We start from the raw sequence: 23,115 nt of genomic DNA on the forward strand, positions 1-23,115 counted from the left end.
TGCCATGGACAGTCTTCCTTGAAGAGTGTGATGGAATATTATATTTTCAACTATTGGCATAGACATTGGCCACTGTTCATTAAATCATCAATTGATGAATAACAATGCTGGCCAACTTACTAATTGGTTCATCTCTTTATCAAATGATAGTTTTATACTAGGTGATTAGCTTTGGTGCCCATTTTTGCTCTACATTTAGAAAAACTTTTAGAGTAAATAGGAAGAAATAATATTTGAGATCAAATGACCCTAAGAAGTCTGACCAGATTGTCTAATGTTAACCTACATAAATATTGGCATTCATATAGTCCTCAGCTAGAACAATCTAATCTCTTCAATGAAAAAACAATAACAACAAAGTTTATTTCAAAATAAGTCACTTCATTATAGACCAAAATCCCTATACACTTGGAAATGTTCTCATATGTGTCATTTTGTCATCTCAAATCAGAACTCTATTAACTCTATGACATAAAGAAGATGTCACATAAACTATACCTATAAATTAAGTCTATGAAAATATATGATTCTCCAAATATATATACTCATTTAGTGATAGGCTGTTCTTTTGAAATTCTACATCAATATATCTTTGATACTGAAAACACATATTCTATGTCTGATGCTCCATATCATAAAACTCAGTCTTACAGATCAAGATGCTTCATGAATTACACTTGACAGTATATACTTCTTTAATATATATAAAATGACAATAAAAAAAGCAGAAAACACAAAATGGTCTGTGTTGATGTGCCTGCTCTGTCTTCCTCTCTGTTATGTATAATAGAGAAAAAGTATTTGCTTTTGCAGTCTTTTCCAACAAAACACTTCTGTTCTTGCGGATATTTCAAGTTAATAATGCAATTAGAATGAGTGAATTAAACTCATGGTAAAATGGAAATTCATAAAAAAAACAACATGATGAGCCTTGGGCAGGCACTTTGGAAAAAGGGTGTCAAGGCATGAAAATGGAGACAAGAAAAATGCTTCATGGGTTTAAGCAGCCTCAGTGCTCCAAGCTGCTTTGCCAAGCTTTACAGGGAAAAAAAAATAAACACTTTGGAAGTTGAAAATAGAAAAAGCACAAATTCAAACTTAATATTCCTTTTAATGAAAAGCTCTACTAGTGACCTTGATGCTTTGACAATTTTGGATCATGCATGCAAAATAATCAAACATCCATTCTCTATTCAGACAACAAGTGAAAACCTTGTTTCCAGACAAACCAGCTTGTGACTGCTTCCTTATCTTCCTACTGGTGAAGGGTTTTAAATGCCTATTGTCTTGAAAATAGATAATACACAATCCTTGCATTAAAAAAAACAAAAAAACAAAAAAACAAAAAAACCTGTCTTTGATTTTTGATTACTGAATAAACAGAGATGACAGAACTGTGAACATCTTTGATTTTCCCCAAAATCACCTTTTAGAGGAAAGAAAAGGAACTGTAATGCTAACTATTCTGAAGTGTGCTTGAAAGGGCATCCTTACCAAGCTCCACAGGAGACAAAGAAAAGAGTTTGACAAAAATTTAAACATGCATAGAAAAGCTGAAGAAACAAAAATTTAAACAGTTATTGAGCTCAATCTAACACTCAGTTTCAACAGAGAAATATGTACAGAGCATCACATACTACTGATGGTGGTAGCATGCAGACACCAAAATTGTCAAAATTTGCAACCTGCATAATACCTTTGGTTGAATTGCTCCAACGGTTACCTTCAGAATAATGGGATAAAGTCAGCAGATTGACACATGAACCCCCAGCGCCAGATCCAAAAACAGTGATTCTTAAGGGGTCACCACCAAAGAATCCAATGTTCTCACTAGTCCATCTTAAAGCCTGTATGAGGTCAAGGAGTCCATAGTTTCCTTTTGCAGCCTGATCCCCTGTGCTTAAGAAACCTGGAAGATTGAAATAAAAGAATACCTTAGATCACCTTTTTGAGTTGACATGAATCAAACAGACATTCAATTAAAATACAATTAAAGCTTGGGGTGCCTGGGTGGCTCGGTTGGTTAAGCGTCCGACTTCAGCTCAGGTCATGATCTCGGGGTTTGTGAGTTCGAGACCCACGTCGGGGTCTGTGCTGACAGCTCAGAGCCTGGAGCCTGCTTCAGATTCTGTGTCTCCTTCTCCCTCTACCCCTCCCCTGCTCGCACTCTGACTCTCTCTATTTTTTAATAATAAATAAACATTAAAAAACACAATTAAATCTTGTATTCATCAAGGTGAGTACAGTACAAATTCTTTAGTAAAAAATTATTTCCCACCTGAATAGAAGAATATACTTGAGGAAGAATAGTAGACACTGAAATCTGAAAAGTGACATTTATCCTCCCCAAGTTACCCAGGTAATAGGTAACAAGGGGCAGATAAAGAGAATGAAAACATTCTCAAAAACTTCAAGGGAGACATTCTATAGGCCAAGTTACTTGGTGGAGATATTTGAGATAGTATCACGGGGAATATGAGAATGTGCTTTTGCATAAAACACTGTGTCAGTCCTCAAGTTGCTCATGATCTAACATGGTTGGAATTTAAGGAATGTGTAGCACAGGGGCAGGATGTGAGGGTGATGAGCACGGGTATTTTTCTAAGACTTGTGCATAAAATTATATGCAACTCTTTGCATGTAGATATATATGCACATTTTTATCAATGATGGTCCATGTTTAAGAAATAATCACTGTGTTGGGGCGCCTGGGTAGCTCAGTCAGTTAAGTGTCCGACTCTTGATTTCGACTCCAGTCATGACCTCGGTGTCCTGAGATTGAGCCCCGTGCTGGGCTCTATGTTGAACATAGAGTCTACTTAATATTCTCTCTTTCTGTCTCTTTCTGCCCCTCCCCTACTCGCGCTCACTCTCTCTCTCTCTCTCAAAATAAAATAAAATATAATCTTTAAAGGAAAAGAATGAATCAGTGTGTTAGAGGTAATTTGAGAACACATTTGGAATACCTTAAATGCTAAACTGAGCATATTTGCTCAATTAGAAAACAACATAGAATAATTGAAGGTTTTTAAAAAGTTCAGACTCATATATCTAGAATGTTTAAAGCTCTGCTTAACAGTAAATCTGATAATGAAGAGGAATATATATTGCATAATACAAAGAAAGGAGGTAGAAGAAAGTTTATAAGGATCTGAACTGACAGATTGGCAAAGACAATTGAAAAAAGGGGATAGAAAAAATGTTGTGGCTGTAACAGCTGGCTGAGTAACTTTCTTTATATATGAAAGTTTTAGAGAGGAGTCAAAGATAGTACTTTAATAATACTTTAAACATAGTCACTCATTTCACCGACTTAATAGCTTTTATATTATGTTTATTACAACTTGTAAAACAAATATCTACTCTCTAATATATTTCCACATTTGCCATAAATGAAAAAGTATAAAGTAATTCATAAAAGATTCCATTTTATAGATTATTCACATATTGTGTAGGAAATATTTAGAGATATATTACACATAAATTGATTATATTTAGGGATATAATTTCCAATCTCACCAAGTGTATAGAACTCATATTTTTAATTAGATATATTCCCTTATTGCAGACCCATTAGAGGAACTCAACATAAAAAAAAGTAAAAATTACTTTGTTCAATGTGAAATATACCTTTATTTTATAACTGACATTTATACCTGACTTTTATTTATAAGTCAGGAAGTCAGTGATACTTGTGAAAACCAGACTGTGATAACAGTACCTATCAGTTAAGTGAATCAATCCATACCCAAAATGAATAAAGGGACAGGAAATTCTTAGGATCACTGTAGGAGGCAATAGATGAAGACAAATCTTTTTGAATAGTTTTGCAAAAAAAATATGAGGTAATGTTGATTAGTCATTCTTTTTCTATAAGACCAAAAAATTTAAGAAACAAAAACACAATCTCTAGTCCATGATGCGAGCATATGTGTTCACGTGCGTACACGTGTATGTGTGTGTGCGTGTGTGTGTAACTGCAAAACCAATCACCCTTGATACAGAGGTTAACTTTTAAAAAATAGGATTCAAATAAATATATCTTTCTGGACATACTCATTACTTTTTTATTAAATATACATAACAATTTAAGGAAATCTTCACTGTATCTTCTTAACAAAAGCACTTTTGAATATTCAAAGGTCATATAAATGAGAGCATATTAAAATACAGAACAAAAACATGGCAAACAGCTCTTTTAACTTTATTTGCTATTAAGTAAATTTTGGTATAAGATAGAACCATTAGTTTAAGTTCCTGAAGGGGTCTGTTACACCTTTTTTTTCTATAAACATGGACTGATAGCATGAACTCTGAACACAATCTTATGAAAGGATTACTATGCACTAGATACAAGTGACTCTTGAAGGATAAAGTGACTCTTGAAGGATATAATAAGTGTGTGTGTGTGTGTGTGTGTGTGTGTGTGTGTGTGAAAGAGAGAGAGAGAATAAATGAATGAGAGAATGGGAGTACACTCTAGGTAGTTTATTACCTATAATTTTATATTCAGATAGAAATTAGATTTCTGAATATAGCTTATGCCACTCAGCATAAACCCCAGGATTTGTATTTAATTCCTTTTGAAATAATATTGAATAATTCCAGTATTATTCAAATAAATCTGTATATTCATACAAAATTGACTTCCTAATAAAATAATCATAACTCAATATGTAGCATGTAGAGAACCATAGTAATAATATTATTATCTCTAACTTAACTAAAATATAGGGCCTCTATAATTCCAGTTTTAGTAGCATCATTTTAAGGACTCTGGTAAGTTGGTCAAGTAATTTTGTGTTTATATCATAATACTTGTAAAAGCATGTCAATTGGCCAAAAAGCAAGTTATAATTTATATATGACTTAGTGAAATCTTATAGCATCATCAAGAAAAAATAAAATAAAGTCAATTCAATTCCAAAGTTGCACTGTTAAGTCATAGCATGGAAAATGGAGTAAATCATCAGATAAAAGATTGTGGTCCTAGGCTTGGAATGTCCAAGCTACTCTGTCAAACTTCATTTTTACCTTTCATTACAGAATTTCCTTCACTATTAATTTTTATTTCATGTGTATGCTGTAGTTTATCTATATCTATCTATCACCTATCTATCTATCTATCTCTCTATCTATCTATCAATCATCTATCATCCTCTAACTAAAAGCAACTGATCATTAGCATGAATTAGGAAAAAATAATACCTACTGCCTTTATTAAGGTCAGCTAGCCAATCAAAATCATATCTCTTTAGACCTGATAAAGTAATACTACATGCTTGTATGAATTCTTTGATTTCTGATGCTATATTCAAACAAGAGTTTGTGGCTCAGCCAAGGGTAATAAATGAGGAAAGTTAAGTAAATCGCTGCCTCAAAAGAGACACAGTTCGCTAATTACCCAAGTGATTTGCATTGGCAGTATTCTTTATACTTTGCTATCCAGTGAAGTGTCATTTAAAGTTCTGTTTAAAATTGACTTAGGTGCTGTGTCCTTAACAGCAGAATCATTTCAGATCACTCTACTTGGAATTTTACATTGGACTTCTCAACTACAGGCCAGCCATGGCAGAACTCAATTTTGCAAAGATCCCAGTGTTCCTTACCTTCCTGATTACTTTCGAGAAGGTTTTTCCCTTAATGTCACTTAAGTCATTCTTTACAGTCATTCAATTTATCAGGCCTTTCCTGGCTTTCAATTGTAAGCTCCTAGAATGTATGACTAATTATTGTCCTAACACAATTACACATTATTTTGTAATATAGAACAATAATGATTACAAGTTCTTCTTCTTTTTGGGGGAGATAGCAACAGAATTCTCCAGAAAACATTATTTACCTATTTAATTTACTTGACTCATGAGTATAAAACCTGAAAACATTATTACATTTAAACTTAAGGTAAACTTTCCAAATTCATAATAACAAGTATGCCAAGAATTGTTTCAGTGGCTCATGTACACAGTATAATTCTCACCAACTATGTGTTCAAATAGAATTTATTTAATGCCTTTTTTTCCCCACCTAAAAATTAGTCCTACTAAAAAAAAAAAACAAAAAACAAAAAACTTCTCCAATCATTGTTTTTACTACCTGGACTACTAGTTTTACTGATCTGATTAACTTTACTGAGCAGGGTTTGATGTTTACCTGATCTGGCAACTAGGATTACTTTCAGGTGTTAGAAACCAAGCAAACTGAACATGGGTCCACAGGCCCTTGGAATGGAAAAATCAGATCAGGCATAAAATAAATTGGCAAGGGAGAAATAAATAAAAACAGATAATGGCTGTAACCAGCTGTTGGTTTGGGCTACTGATGCCCACCAAATTCAGACAGACAGACCTGAGAGAGTAGGAGAGAAGCTGAGTTAAGCTGTCTGGCAGCAGCCCTGCAGCTTCTTGGTTGACCCGATCTATATTCAGGTCACTTACAGTATAACTGTATAGACGACATATTTTGAATGTAAAACAAAAGGAAAGCAGGGTGCTTCTCAGTAAAAAAGATCTAAACATATTCAAGGAGGACACTGAGAGTAGTGAAAATGCAGACTGTTTTCATCTGAGATGACATCTAGATTTTCAGAAATTAAGATGTCAGTGATTCTAGGGGCGCCTAGGTGGCTTAGTTGGTTAAGCATCCGACTTTGGATCAGGTCATGATCTCACAGTTTGGGGGTTAGAGCCCTGGGTCAGGCTCTGTGCTGACAGATGAGAGCCTGGAGCCTGCTTCAGACTCTGTGCCTCTCTTTCTCTCTGCCCACGCCCCCCCCCCCCCCGCTTGTGTTCTCTCTTTCTGTTTACAAATTTGTATAAATAAACTTAAAAAATAAGATGTTAGTGATTCTATGTTGTAGTTATGCTTTCTTTTTTAAGGGGAGAAGGGCAAATCTGAATGCCTATGCTTATAGTGTTTGATATCTGACAGTGTTTCTATATCTATATCTATATCTATATCTAGGAGTCCTCAGTATGTGTTCGTGCTATAAAAAAGTAAGAAAGAAATCTTGTCTGTTTATCAATGCTGTTGCCTGGATACAGACGGTTGTGGTTGGTCTTTGAGTCAAATTGATAAGAACTTCAAAATAGAGGCCATACTGAGCATTAAAGAGCCTGCCTTCAAGACATGAGACTTTGAATGATAGTGAGGCATCCTTCTAGGGACTTGGGAATATAGATCAGAAAAATAACTCATTAAGGATTTTGCATCTTAAACATAAAAGGATTTAAAACAGTAGGATTAATATCTCAAAACCTCCCAACTAAAAATCCGACTGAAAATCCCATGTACTAACTTTCCCTGTCTTCTTAGCTGCCAAATCCAGTCTGTTCTTCCTCTGCACTCTATTTCTTGCTTTTCACTCCTGTTCCTGACTTACTCTATTCCTCCTCTTTCTTTCTTAGACTCATGAAATTCTTCGAGCTAGTCATTCAACATCCAAACTTTCAGCAAACAAGTCCACCTTCCATTCTGTCACCAGACTCACTTTTGAAAAATATTCTGTTCTAATGGTGGACATTGTTATATCAAATAAAACGCTTATGTTAACACATATTGGACAGTTCCTCCTCAATTTCTCTTTGAGTCAGGATTGTTTAAAATATGATGGTTTAAAATTCCCCAAATTGGACAATTTGGGGTCTGTGTAGGGAAAAAGAATACACATAATATTATTAATTACTCGTCACCTCTAGCTTAACTTCCCTGCTAATGTGTTCTTTTGAGAGCTATCATCTAAATTTTTCTTAGAAAGCAATAAAAGACAAAGTCAAAATAATTCCCTTTTTGTATGTATCCTCCAGAAAAAACTTGCTCTGAAATGGGTGATATCTTAATATCAAATAACTTGGTGGTATTTCCAAACTTTATATCTTGGTACATTTACTATCTATCTATCTATCTAATCATCATCATCATCTATCATCTACCTATTTTTTTTATTGTGAGGTAATTTGCTTTTTAATGGCTCATGTTTGGGAAAAGCAAACTGAATTACTGGCCACATCTCTTGATTGCTGACAGCTGACATGGAAAAGGTGAAGGTGACTGCCAGCAGATGTCTGGAAATAAGACACCTGTAGATGTCTATTTTTCAATCTTCAAATTTCCCATATGTTTGCCATCTCCAAGGTAAACAGGTGAGATTGGTCTTTCTATATTACAGTCAATGGTAACATTTGTGACTCTTTCCCCCATAGATAGTAATGAAGAAACAAAGGTTCTGGTTTGCTTGGCTCTGAATTGTGTACACTATTCCCATTTCAAGGATAGCCCAAGATACTAGGGAAAAGGTAACTCTCAGTTCCTGATCCCATGCCATCACCTCTATTCTTCACCCCAACGTGAGGCTGTTAATGTTCACAGTTCTTGGTCTCCATGTCAAGAAATGCTTATGCAACATTCCTTGAGTTAGGCTTTGTGTACTTTCTGGCTATTTGAATCTGGACAACAGGCCTAGTATCAAAACTGATAAAATTCCCATCCTTTCTGAATAACTGTTCTCACAAAGAAGTGAAAAAGGACTCTCCCTTCTAAAAAAGCTATTTAGAGGAAAGAAATCACATCGTTAATTTCTAACTGTTCTGATTATGCAGGAATGTGTCTAATGACTTAAAAGCATAATTTACTTCAAAGCAGGACATTCAAGGAGACACAATGGCTGCCATATAAGAAAAATCTTCAGCACCTATATATATAGTTCAGAACTATATAGCTTCAGGAACAGTAAAGACTATAAGAATATTCCAACTATCTGTCTAATGCATATTTTGGTCTTGCTATAATGTGTGTGTGTATTTTGTAATTTATCATTTGTATTTACAATTTGTTCATCTTTTTTATTTCCTCTGAACTGGATGCTCCACTGTACCTGCCCCCAAATGGCCATTCTGTACATGTTTTCTGAATGAAGGCAGGAATTAACATGTTATAATTCTGTTATAATATGGAGACCAACAATTAAATTCTTTCCAAACAGAAGAGGTCTATGTATCTTTCTTTGATGGCAGCAATGAAGTGAGAAGTTAGGAACCTCTCAGCAGCCAATCTGTTTGGAAATTGTTCTTAAATATAGAGTGGATGGTAGCAACATTAAAGGGGGAAAAGTAGAGCCATACTGGGTAGAGACCTCCTGATGGAAGAAGAGGACATACCAACCAGCAAACTGGCCCCGATATTGACTCAGATTACCGTCCCAAGGACATAAAGTTAGAAAGGCATTTGAGATTCTCTCAATAGTGAGTGTTGTGAAAAAAGCACAAGGCTTTAATAGGACAACTTTGATGTGCAAGCAAGTTGCTGGGTAAGTTAGTTAGCCCCTCTGTGCCTCCGTTTCCTAACGGATAATATTAATAGTAGTACCTACCCTACAGAGTTATCATTATTAAAAGATAATGTCTTGACACACAGGAGGGCTTAATATATGTTAGTTAAAACTGTTTTGGTTTTAATCAACTAATTTGACATTTTCCTCATCTTGACCTGTTTAATTAAATTTTTTTCCATTTTGATTGAAAAAATATGAACTTCAAAAGGATTAAAAAGAAAAAAATTTGGGGTGCCTGGGTGGCTGAGTCAGTTATGCGTCAGATTCTTGATTTCGGCTCAGATGAATCTTATGGTTTGTGGGATTGATCCCTGTGTTGGGCTCTGCGCTGACAGCACGGAGCCTGCTTGGGATTCTCTCTCTCCCTCTCCCTCTCTTCCCCTGCCCTGTTTGAGATCTCTCTCTCTCTCTCAAAATAAATAAAAAACATTCAAAAAAATTAAAAAAAGAAAAACAAATTTCAATTACAAAAAAGTTAAATGTATGTATATAGACAATAAGGTTAAATTTACCAGAAGTTTTTATTTTATTTTATTTTTTATTTTATTGAAGTATAATTGCCATACAATATTATATTAGTTTCAGGCATACAACATAGTGATTCAACTTCTGTATACATTACAAAATAATCAGTTCAGTAAATCTAGTTATCACTCACCACTATACAAAGCTAATACAGTATTATTTTCTATATTCCCTGTGCTGTACATTATATCCCAATATGACCTATTTATATTTTATAACTATATTTTACTTATTTATTTTGATCCCCTTCACCCATTTTTCTCAACTCCCAACCCCCACTTCCCTCTGACAACCACCAGTCTGTTTTCTGTCACAGAGGTTTCAAAATTGTCCTACGGGCTGTGGTGGGCAAGACAACTGACAATACATATGTTGCCCTCTAAATTCTAGTCAGGTCGTAAGGATATTTGTTGTGACATAAACACATTTAGGGAATCCTATTAAGCATAGAAAGCATGTTAGTATGTATTGTAGATACATCCTTCGAATTCAACTCAAACATATAATTGGGTTGAATTGTAATGAGAACAGTTTCATAAGCCAAAATACTGTGATGATGACTAAATAGAACACGTGGCATCTTGATTTGCTGATCACTCATTATTTTAGAATAGTCAGCAAAATTGCTGAAACATATTAGTAGTACATTTTTTTATGTAGAAGAAAATAGCAGAAAAAAAAAGATAAGTGATTTTTTTAGTAATTTTGACTATGATAAAACAGGCAACAGTATTCAACTGCACATAGCTGAGACCTGAGAGAGACGGAGGGATGCTGTGTTCTTCAATTCCACACTAGCTGACCTCTGAGAAAGATACAATTAATTAAAAAAAAAAAAAAACGAAAGAAAGGAAGGAGATAAAGTCTGGGTAATGAATAAATGTCTGGTAATGAATAAACTTAACTAACTTAAGACAATTTAACTAATTTCATATGAATGTTAACCAAACCAGATTGTTTTATATATTTTGTTTCTACTATAGTAGGAGTTTTTGAGAAGATAATATTGTCCTAAGGTATGACTAATAAAATTTGATAATCTTTAATGCTGCTTCCATTGTATTCTTCTCTACTAAAAGCTACCCTGATTTACCAATTTAATTTTTTTTATTTTTGAAAACTTTCAATATTACCAAACATTTCAAAAAATAGTACAAAAATTTACCATGTATTCATCACCCAGATTTCCCACATATTAACATCTTCTTTCCTTCCTTCCTTCCTTCCTTCCTTCCTTCCTTCCTTCCTTCCACTAGTTCTCACTCCCCCTCACACCATCAAATCTAGAATCACATGCTGAATTTAGTTTTCTACTTAATCTCCTTAATTTTGAACAATTTATTGGTCTTTCTTTGTTTTTCTTAACCTTGAAATTTTTTAAAGAATACAGATCAGATCAGTTATTATGTAGAATGTTCTTCAATTAAGATTTATCTGATATTTCTTCCTGATTATATTTCCTCAGGTTATCAATTTTTGACAGAAGGACCATGGAAGTAACGGTGTATTTATCTCAGTTCATCAAAACAACAGGCACACAATGTTGATTTGTCTCATGACCACTTGGTTAAGGTGGTAATTTTCCATGTTTTTTCACTATTAAAAGTTACATTTTTTCCCTTCACAGTTAATAAAAATAAGGTAGGCAGATTATATTGATACTATGTAAATATCCTGCTTCTCATCATGCTGTCATCCACTAACTGGCATCTGTTTATGATTCTTATCTGAAACAAATATTAATTTCATCATTTATTTTATTGTTAGTTGGAATTGGCAGCAAGAAAAAGGCCTTCCCTTCTCTGTACTTTGTTTTCATTCATTTATTTGTATTGTAATGGACTCATGGGTTTTTATTTTATTCTAGGAGTTTGAATCTTTTATCGTTTATTTTTATACTTAAATTGTTCCTTATTTGGCCAGTAGCATTCCCTCCAAGCTGGCCCCTATGTCATTTTGACATGTCCTTATCATCTTTGAGCACATGGTTACTTCTCCTTGAAACAATAAAAATAGTATTTTTGCAAGAAACCTCTAACTACTCTTGGGGTGTTGGACTTCCCTTTGGTTAAAATTTCTGAATACTTTTTCATATATAAAGCAATTACATTTTTTTTAGTAATTGCAAAATTAATTAAATTTCCAAAGTAATTTAGTAAAGGTAAATTAAGATTATGAAAATCATTTACAAAAATAACAAAAATATTTAGTAATACAAAAAAGCAGAAACTGAAGTTTATTCTTGAATTTTGGAGTATAAGGTATCTCATTTGTGAAAAAGTGTCATACAACGAGGTTGAAACCACTACCAACTAGTGTTGGAACAACACTAAATAATTTCACCAACACCACATATAAAATACTAACATACCACCACACACACACAAAAACACACAACTACATACCAAACAAAAACAATGGCAGTAACAAATCTATGACTCAGCCTAGCTAAAAATATTTTAATGCCTCAAAGTATACAGATTATGGAAAGAACATAGTAATATGGGTTATCTGGAGTGAAAATCTACAATATAAAGTAGTGAAAGCTACAATATGAAGATTACACTCAACTACCTCCCAATAGTCAGATCTCTGATAAAACTTGAATGATAATCCAAATTTCTCACTCTCCCAAATTTTAAATTACAAAGGTTATTTATTTATTTATTTTTTTAACTAACTTTTCCCAAGAAGTTTCAATTAGTGATTCTTAAAAGGCAAGTTTGTGAACCCTAGATTAGGACCATATGGTATGCCTTTGAGAGCAGCTGCTGAATGTACATAAAGGCACCAGAAGGGACCCAAAATATCCTGAGGCAAACCAATTCCAAGGACCAATGTAGCAGCACCAGCAGCTAGCCTTGTGTAATCTCATTTACTAACGCCAAAGGGATATATGATAGGTGTTACTTAGATGTTAACAATAAATCCACCTAATCTTGAAAATTGGAATAACTTTTGGGTTTGTACTTGAGCATAAGTAACACAGGGCTATTAGCCCCTGCAATCCATCGGAAGTATGGTCTGAAGCCCCAAATCTATTGCTGTGTTAATCTGTGAAAGCTCACCAAGGAGAAAATTACTCATGTAACTTGGCCTTCAGTTGGAGGAATTTTTCAAAAGTCTTCCTAGACCAGCAATTCCTACAGTAGCTAATATAGATCTTCAGCTCAGAGGGTCATGGAATGCTGTTCAATAGTGAAGGAAATATTGAAACAAGTAGAAGGTCAATTTAGAAGAAGCAGTGAACTGAATCTCCCCCAGGGTGCCCTCACATTAAGCTTGGATTTGTAATTGAAAATAAATCTTTCATGTCTGGGTGACAAGTCTGAGGTCCTGTCCTGGGTACAGTTTTCACTAAGCATTATATTTTCCAGCTTGAAGTCACTGTCCTTTTCAGCTGATTTGACCTGCAATGCCAGAGTAGGATGTTGGCTGCCAAGTGATTAGCTATTCAAGAAAAAAGTGAAACTAATCTCGGTATTAATATACATGAGGGGAAATGAGAAAGAATCGGAGACTCGAAGGCACGGAGACTGATGTTACAAGCTGTGCAGTGAGGCATACTCCCCCGGATCCAGTAGCAGAATCAAACCCCACAGAGGAAGGGTGACATGTGGCAGAGGTGGTGCAAGAGACAGCTGCTGTGGGTGGAAGTGACAGCTTGATTCTCTAGCACTTTAATGGAAAGAGTTACTCCTTTTTCAGAATAAAAAGAGCATCCTGTCATTATGGCACTTAGTAAAATGCATACAAGTGCAGAATTCAATTTTTTCCTTTACATTGAGGACAAGAGAAGTGCTATATTGAAGAGAAGCTACGATTTTTCTTTTTTTAATTTGCTGACCTACAAAGCACTTCTACATCACTTTGTGGCTACCGAGGAACCTTTATATAAACAATTTTCCCTCTGTTAGAAATACCCCTTCTTTCTCTTAGAGAATTTGATAATCATGGAGACCAATTAATATCACAGATATGAATCTTTTAATGAAAACAGCTGATTAAATCCACATTCGGTGGGACCTACTCTTTTCCGGGCATTCTGCTAGTTTACCCAATATACATCATGTCCTCTGTCCTTCAGAAAGTTAGTTTTCGTTTGAATGTTTCTTGAATGTATTCCTTGGTTTTCCTGCAATCTCACCATAGAGACAGTGTGTGAAAAAGATTCTGTGGACTCTACCTGTTTAACCAGAATGTCTGAGAGAAGGGCCCAAAATCTGGGGGTGGAATATGCACTTTGAGCAAGTTCCAAGGTGAGTTTGAAGCATACCAAAATTTGAGAACTCTGATGTCTTAAAGGTAAAGAATGTAGGGAATCCTGACCAAAAATATTAGGGCTGGAAGGAACTTTAGTAACTAGTGCAACCACATATGTTACAGATGAGAACACTGAGGGTTGGAGAGTGAATATAAATTATCTGGTGTCACACAGCTGGTTAGGACCCCAGTTTTCCTGTCTTCTAAGCCCAGTGCTTGCAAAGTAAGGACATTGTTTTGGATTTCTTAACTCAAACAATGCATTGCATTGTCTATGTTCCCCTCTTGTTTTTTATTTAGTAATCAGTTATTTCCATCAACTATGATGACAAAAGTTTGGTATATGAAGCTCTCTACTCTCCTGACCTTTTCTACAGACTACCCTTCATCCACCCTTAACTATCTAGACAAGCAAGGGTATTGTCCCATGCAAAAATTAGATCTCCTGCAACAAAAAATGATTATGTGAGGCCCTCCTATTCTACATACCTTTATTAATTTTTCTTGCAGTTAAAAATGCTAATTTTTATTTACAAGTTATCCTTTTATTTCCAAAGTAAAGTAAAAACTGGATTTTAAAGTGTGAGGCAATAGGGGTGCCTGAGTGGCTCAGTTGGTTAAGATTCTGACTTTGGCTCAGGTCATGGTCTCAGGGTTTGTGGGTTTGAGCCCCGTGTTGGGCTCTGTGCTGAGAGCTTAGGGCCTGGAGCCTGCTTCGGATTTTGTGTCTCCCTCTCTCTCTGCCCTTCCCCCACTCACTCTCTCTCTTTCTCTCTCTCTCTCAAAAGTAAATAAACACTAAAAAATTAAATAAAAATAGAAAAATAAAATGTGAGGCAATAAAATCTTTAATCTTACTTTTAAGGTTCTATCTACCTTGGGGGAAAAAAGTTCTCTTCTAAACTAATTTTATTATTCTCTTTGTTAGGAAATTCTTTTCAGAGTCGAAATATCTATGTAGCTTAAGCCAGTTTCCTTTTGTTCTGTGCTCAGAGAAGATGGAAAACATCTGGCAGGTTCTTTTGGCAGGATATCCAAGGAAAATCTTTACTCTTCAGGCAAAATAATCCAATTCCTTTTTGTCTACATTGCGTGGAACTCCTCTCCAACTCTTACATAAATGGATAAATTGCATAATGGAGATGGATATTTGTTGATCAGAGCCAACTTATAGTAGTTTAATTTGCCATTTCTTTGAATAAAGTTAATTATAACAAAAGCAATGTTAATAAATTCTACAGGAAATAATTTGCTCTTTAGGTTTTTCATCTGTTAGCCATGCCAAAAGAAATATCATTATGCAGCATGTTAAGGATTTTTTTTTTTTTGAGCTTATCTAAGAGGAAAGGCTGGCTGGTAGCCTGCATTTGACCAGCCTTTACCAGGTGTCGTAGGGGTGCCTGTTAGCAACTTCATGGTGAGGAAATCATCACGGCACAAGGCTGCAAGGGGCACCTTTTTATCTAATTTATACAAAGGTGCCTTATGAGTTAGTGGCACCTGGCTCGAGGTCCGCCACAAGCTTCCGCCAGTTGTTCAGCATTGTATTTGTACAGGTTTAGACTCTTTTCCTAGACATAGAGAGAAGGCCATTCTACCATTCTCACAAAGAAAAAATAAGAATAATATGTTGTACACTGCAAATTGGTCCAACATTAAATGAACATCATTCGAAAAGTTTTCATTTTTTAGTAGCCATTTCTGTGAATATTTTAGAGTTCTACAATTAGCAGCTTTCTATTTTGTACATAGCTTCCTTTTTTTTTTTTTTTTAATGGAGTTAGTGGATTTCGCTAGCATCTAAGATGAAAAATTCCACAAAAGCACACTTGGTAGGCTGACTCTAAGTTTGGCAATGGAGCAAAGCTTGATTTCCTACTAAGATGGGCTAGTATAATCACACTGTACTCAGTGGAAAAACAGAAAAGCCCTTTCCTTATTAAAACAGCATGTCAGATTCTGCCCAGAGAAACCTTGCTCACAGGAACAAGTAAGGCTCTGAGGGTAGAAGGGGTGATCAATATTTGATTATCTATACATCCTAGGTCACAGCTGCTTCTCTCCCTGAGCTGGGCCATAGTTCTTAAATTATTTACGCTCAGAAGTAAGGAATGTTAACTTCTCAAACTCAGCTTGGAGGCCTACCACCAAGTCTGCTCCACTAATATGACCTCCTTCTCCCTCTCTTTCTTTCAGCCTCTTTGATTCAGCCAGGCATACTTTTATTCCTTTCTTTTCCAGAGTCTTCCTCCAGGCTTTCAGTTATGCCAGTGTCCTTCAACTTGTCTCTCCTTTGCCGTTTTAAAGTTTCTCTGCATCAGATTCTCACTCCTCAAGTGATCATTTTTTTCTTTACCGTCTTTTTTCCTGAATACAAATAAACCCCTTATTCCAAGCCAAATAAAATAAAATTTAAATTAAAAAAATATAAAATCTTGTGTATATATATATATGTATATATATGTAAAATCCTTCCAGAATATGGACTAATTGTGTGATTTTAATAATTCCTATTCTATTACTATAATAATTAAAAATAATAGTGATTAGTCCTATGTAATATGACTACAAATTACTGAGAACCTCACATCACTCTAGGCACTTAGTTAAGTACTTTGCATGCCACATTTCATTTAACCTATATAATAACTCTGAATAGTAGATAAGAGTTTCAGGTCATCTAGTGAGTTAATGACAGAGTAAGACTTAAGGATTTGCTCTGAAGAATGGCATACACTTAATATTTTGATAATGAAGTGTGTCTTTACTGTATGATCTTTTTTTAAGCAAAATATTCATCTGCTGTAGCAACATAAAAGACAAACTTTTCCTGGGCTTCTAAGCGTCTCTATTCTGAACACTTAACATTTTTCCCCCCTTAACAAATCATCCAGCCTACATAACCTCCTTCTATTCCTTGATAATATAATCTTCTCCTTTCCATAGGTCACACACTGGAACAAATGCATGATCCATTTGTGACAATGAAACACAGCAGCCTCCTTCTTATAATACAAAGGCACAATCAGAGAAGAGAAAAATAGCTAGGCAAAAAAAAGGAAAGTGAGAGAAAAACTACTCTGATTTTAAACATAACTCAATAGAAAATTTGTCTTTCATCAAAAGTATTTCCAGGCTAATGACTTGTGGTTTCTTTAGTCCTCATTTAAGTAGAATAGGACTCACTTTTCATAAAGTAGGTAAGTGGATAAAGTACTCATTCAATTCTACATTAATTTTAAAGGGAATGTGAATTAGCTCCACTTGATATGAGCACTCATCTCAAAGAAAGCAGGTTGTCAGAGTTCCTGGGGACAGAACTGTCTAGTCTTCTTTCCAGAAAGGGCCATGTTCCCTGGTCATGCAACTTAAAGAAATGGGCATTGGATCTTTGCCCTAAGTGCTCCATTTTTCATAACTTCTGACCATGTGGTTCTAAGGGGGGTAGGGTGGGGGAAAGAGTGTCCTAATTATATTCAGAATGTATAGTTTAGTTCGTTGGAAGATTTATTGGAACATGTGACATGCACAGCACTAGGCACTGAATTTGGAGAGGCATAGAACAATCACATTTTAACAACAATGAAGGAAGAAATGCATTTCTTACTTATTGCTCTCCAAAATGGAGCAGTGCCATAATATGAAAGATGGGATGTGGGGGGAGGGCAGTATTACAATAGGTACGTTTTTAACATGTAGAAAATACAGGGCACCTGGGTGGCTCAGTTGATTAAGCGTCCAACTTCAGCTCAGGTCATGATCCCATGGTTCATGGGTTTGAGCTCAGAGCCAGAGCCTGGAGCTGCTTTGAATTCTCTGTCTCCTTCTCTCTCTGCTCCTCCCTCACTTATGTGCTGTCTCTCTCTCTCTCAAAAATAAATAACCAAATTTCAATAAAATGCAATTCTTTTAAAGGAAAACATGTAGAAAATAAGACTTTGGGTGTGCATTATTTTATTCAGAGTCTAAGGCCATAACATGAAGAGACAAAGATATGGGCACTAACATAATTGTTATATCTCCTTTAGGGTTCCTTACAACTCTCATCTGAAACTTTCAATTGTATATAGTACCATTACAAATCTCCTGGACACGGAATTAAGGGGGCAGAGAAGCAAGGGTGGGGAAAATGACAGTGTAGAAGTAGTATAAAATACTCTATATTGTACAGTGTATGTATTGTATACTGTAAATTGTATATTGGATTATAGAGCCTACTTTTGTTTCTAACCTCCCAAACTATTATCTGTGAGATACAATCTTTATATTAGAATTCTTTATTGTATAATGCAGTAAGTGCTCCTAGTATACTTTCTAATAAATAATAAATACTCAATTAATGCTTGCTGCATTGGTGACTATACATATTTATTGTGGATAATCCCTTTTTTAAAGTTTTTTTTTAAATTTATTTTGACGGGGTGGAGGGGGCAGAGAGGGAGAGAGAGAGAGAATCCCAAGCAGGCTCCTTTTTGTCAGCACAGAGCCGGATGTGGGGCTCCAACTCAGGTACCATGAGACCATGACCTGAGCCAAAATCAAGAGTCAGATATTTATCCAACTGAGCCACCCAGGCACCCCAATTGTGGATAATCTTTATAAATAATTATGTGCATGACTTTTTTCCATTTTAGACTAAAAACATTTGAAGGAGATTGAGGGAAGAGAAAGAGAATTCATCTTTATATCCCCTCCCAGACTCTGGCACACAGTAGGTCATATTTTATAGAATGGCAAAATGTGTAATTGAATTTGGGTATCTTTTCTTCTAACCCCAAATGGGGTTTTGGCTCTGCCAACCCCTTGCTTGTTAATGATCTAGCTGAGCTCCACTTGCAAATCTGAAGGTGGAGCTGGAAGTCTGGCACCTACCAGTTTGGAAGCTGAACTGATTGTGCAGTGATCCACATCACTCGCTAACACAGCCAATATGAATGAATTAGTCATGCCTGGTCTGCTTATTTCTTGTGTACAGACACAAGCTAAAAGCATGTCATGTGGATTATTATTTTTTTCAAGAATCTATAATTTACACACATCTGCAAATTTTCAGGCAGCTTTATAGACACTCTCAGCCCTTATTCAGATGAGGTTAGATATTGGAGCAAAGCAGAGCAGTAGCCATCACTATGAAACCTGAACAGGCTAGTCTTTCACAGCCAGGGAGGTTTCCAGCTGGGATGGCTGTTAGTGACTTCCTGAGATAGCGGTAACGGACTGTTGGCTTAGGCTCTCTATCTCTTCTCCGACCTGGGCTGCTTGATTGGTGAATGATGAATGCAAGCTGGTCTAGCTGACAGCTGTCTACTGCTGAGGGGCTATAGATAACTGTAAGTACAGTTAAAAGATGGGAGACTTCTCAGCTGCACTGATAAAATCATTTAGATGAGAAGTCTGAGTAAGAGGTGGAGTCCTGAGATAACCAGGACAAGAAAGACCTGTCACAAGGCCCTCTGTAAAGGTTTTGAGAGACAGACCCTTAACAGAGAAATAAAGGTTGGGTTTTTCTCTCAAACATTGAATATACCTTCTGCCAGATAAGGATGGAGAACTCATGTTAAGAAGACATTCACTGAGTGGTGAGCCTGTTGAGGTCAAGGATTATTTTTACAGTTTTCAAGTGATGTGTATCCCTAGGGCTAACCACAGAATAGGCTCCTAATACCTGTACACAGACTTGAACTAAAATGGCCACAGTACTGTCAAGACTAGAGCATCACCTTCGATGTTGATCTCTAATGCCAAAAAAACCCCGACAATCCATACATTTTATTGGCATTAGAAAGAGACATATGCAATCTTTTCTACTGTATGATTCACAATAATTTAGAGAATGCTTAATATGTACCAGTCTTCAGAATTGGAAACATTCCAATTGAATAGGCTTTTGTGGTTTTGATTCTTAAGAATTATTTTCTATATACCTATCTGACCCATAACATAACTAGGTTAAGAATCAATGGGCATTTGAGTTGGATGAACTCAATTTACTAGTCACTTTCTTACAGTACACTAACTGTGCTCCCTTTAGTTCTTACTGATCACGTCCATCAGTGTGAACATCTGCTGATTATCAAGAGCCATTTTTCACCACTGCAAGGAACTTAACCACCCATTCATTCTTGAGTGTGTTTCCTCTAGGATCCAGAAAAGGGTCTTGTTAAAAATGAAACTAGGGTCATCCCAGTGAGTTTCTTCTAAAGCATACCCCTGCCCGTTTTTCCCACAAAATTTTGTCTGCTTGTAGAGCTGGTTTTACACTGATAACCAGATGGATTTGGAGATCAAATATAGAGCAATCAATACACTGAAAGAACAATGACTTCATTTTCATTAAACACGACTTAGGCAAAATAGATAAACAAGAGTGTGGTGGGAATCTTGACATTGCTGCATTTCTTTTAGATCATTCTGCTTTCTTCTATCCTCTACAGGTATCCAGTGCTATCCAGGGCCAGCATTACCATTCTCAGTCCTAAAATATTTGTTCTGGGACTAGGTAAATAATCTGATGAATGACTTTAAGTATGTAAGGGCTTGCCAAATAATGTGCACCCAATAAATGTACATTGCATTGAATTGATGAAAAATGTGCATTGAGGCACAACTTTGTCAAGGCTAGAGAACCATGTTTGATGTTAGTCTCCAAGTAATGCCAGTTCGGCTCCATATCAGATACCATATTAGGTTACCATATTGCGTAATATTTTCATGTAATTGGAGGCTCTTGGAGACAACGTTCAGAGCTGGCTATAGGTTTAAGAATGTGAAAAGTAATTGGGCAGGATATTTTAATCAAAACATAAACTGATCAATTTGTTCTTATAGAGAATTTACAATTTGGAAAACACCTAGATGTATTATCCTTGATATAAATAGTATTTACTAGTAAAGAGGAAAACTGGGAAGCAATTTCATCAAAACTTTATAGTTTTGTACAGTTAATTGTATCTATATCTGTTCAATTACTGTTGTGTTTAGAGGCCAGGTGTATTGTCTTCATGGTTTTTTTTTTTTTTAATTTTTTTTAACGTTTATTTATTTTTGAGACAGAGAGAGACAGAGCATGAACAGGGGAGTGTCAGAGAGAGGGAGACACAGAATCTGAAACAGGCTCCAGGCTCTGAGCTGTCAGCACAGAGCCCAACGCGGGGCTCGAACTCACGGACCGTGAGATCATGACCTGAACCGAAGTCGGATGCTTAACCGATCGAGCCACCCAGGCGCCCCTGTCTTCATGGTTTTTAATTCCAGGTAAAAACTAATAAACCAAGAATATTTTTCCAAATGATACTGGTTATGATAAAACAGAAGACCATAGTTTTAAATCAGTTACCTATTAATATTCAGCAGCTATTGGTGATATGTTCTTCCAGCTGTTTTTAGAATTGGTAGAGTGGAATGCCTAGTATTGAGTTCACTTGTGTTGCCCTTCCCCACAAACCAGACAGAAAGCTTAACATGTTTTATATATTAAACAACAGCAGCTATGTAGGAGAATTCATTTAAAAAATAACAGAGGTAGTTGCCTTTTGAATTAAAAATCACAGACTCTAAATGCCACTTTGAAAAAAAAATGAGTGCTATTAATCTACACTTCCCAAATGGAATCTGGGAAGATTAAGCTACTGCTGGCTGCACATCTGTTACACAAAACAGCTGCATCAGAGGGTAGAGATTAAAATAGAAATAGATTGTGTAGATGCTCTTTTGGCTCCAGCACATCCTTATAAAACACCTAGTCACACACAGTCTCCCTCTAATTTTCCAGCAACAATTTAAATAAATACAAGATGTCAGACAATAGTCCCAGTTCAGGGAAAAAAAGGGCTTCAATTCCACCCAAGTTAATTGAGGCGAGAATCATTCCTGCAACATCTATGGCAATTTCACATTGGTGCACTTCAATTAAGGAATAATAAGAGTGCAAAGTAATTTATACTCATAGATTAGATGTCGTCTGTGAAAAATTACCGATTAACTCAAAGGCGGCCTCTGGAGTGCTCACCAAGCATTTTAATGGGGGTCTCTCTGTCACCTCTTGTCCTCATATCTGGTCAGAAACTAGCAACACTCTAAATTTGCCTTTTAAAAGACTCAATATACCTGTTTTACACATCTATGACTTCTCCTTTTTAAAATTCCCTAAACGACAAGTGTTTTGCAGTAATAATCAATTTTAATCATCTCCCATTTTTTTCTATTATTTTGCTTACACATTTTTCTTTTATTTCAATTCTGGTTTTACTTAGCATTAAAGGACATTTTCTTCAATAAAGTAACAATAAGAAGACATTTTTTGAATAACATTGTTATTCAAATGTTCTGTATTGTGTTTTCACCTCAATGAACATACATAACTAACTTTCAACAATGTGAAAATGTAGTGTTTGTAGTAAAAAGAAACCAGATTCTTAATTACTGTTTTCCTCAAACTAAAATTTTAAGTCTTGGTACATGATGATCATCATGAAGAAATTTTTGTGCGTAATATGTTAAACTCTCCTCAAATTAAGCAGGAGGATTATTCTTGATTATCTGTTCTCAAATCAGTACTTAAGTGTCTACAGACATGGCTAAGAAACAGTAAAGTAAAGAAGAGAAGTAAAAATAGCTTTATTGAAACCATCCCTTTCTATTCTTCAGTTATTATCTGAAGAAAAACAAACTGAAATACAAAGAAAACTCACATTTATTGTATTAAGCAAGAAAATGGTCTATTTAATAACTTACTCTTAGATACAAAAGAGCAGAATTAAACACAAGTGAAACAAGTTGATTTTTCCCCTTTTCCTGTGATGATGGAAGTATCCAAAAGCTTGGACCTAATAAAGTAAGACAATCTGTGTCCTCAAGTGAGTTCAACCACTTACTAGCGGTGTGAATTTTGGGTGGACATTTTGATTTCTGTGAAATGGGATTCTCTGGAGAATGATATGATAGCTCAGGGGGTTGTTATAAGGACTAAATGGATTAGCATATATTGACTGTGTGTAGTA

At 35.5% G+C, this 23,115-nt stretch overlaps 1 protein-coding gene across 9 annotated transcripts in view; it reads right to left on the bottom strand.

The window, feature by feature from the left end:
* The window catches only part of NLGN1 (neuroligin 1), an 824,073-nt gene that overhangs the window by 6,074 nt on the left and 794,884 nt on the right, over positions 1-23,115 (bottom strand). For 6 of the 9 annotated variants that reach the window (XM_027061411.2, XM_027061412.2, XM_027061417.2 and 3 more), the window contains one exon: positions 1,697-1,909. In XM_027061411.2, coding sequence (XP_026917212.1) covers positions 1,697-1,909 — 213 coding nt within the window. The remainder of the gene's footprint in view (positions 1-1,696; positions 1,910-23,115) is intronic. The other 3 variants (XM_027061415.2, XM_027061418.2, XM_027061420.2) reach the window with 1 other exon arrangement.

This window comes from Acinonyx jubatus, chromosome C2 (genome assembly GCF_027475565.1).
Source record: "Acinonyx jubatus isolate Ajub_Pintada_27869175 chromosome C2, VMU_Ajub_asm_v1.0, whole genome shotgun sequence".
Classification (NCBI taxonomy): domain Eukaryota; kingdom Metazoa; phylum Chordata; class Mammalia; order Carnivora; family Felidae; genus Acinonyx; species Acinonyx jubatus.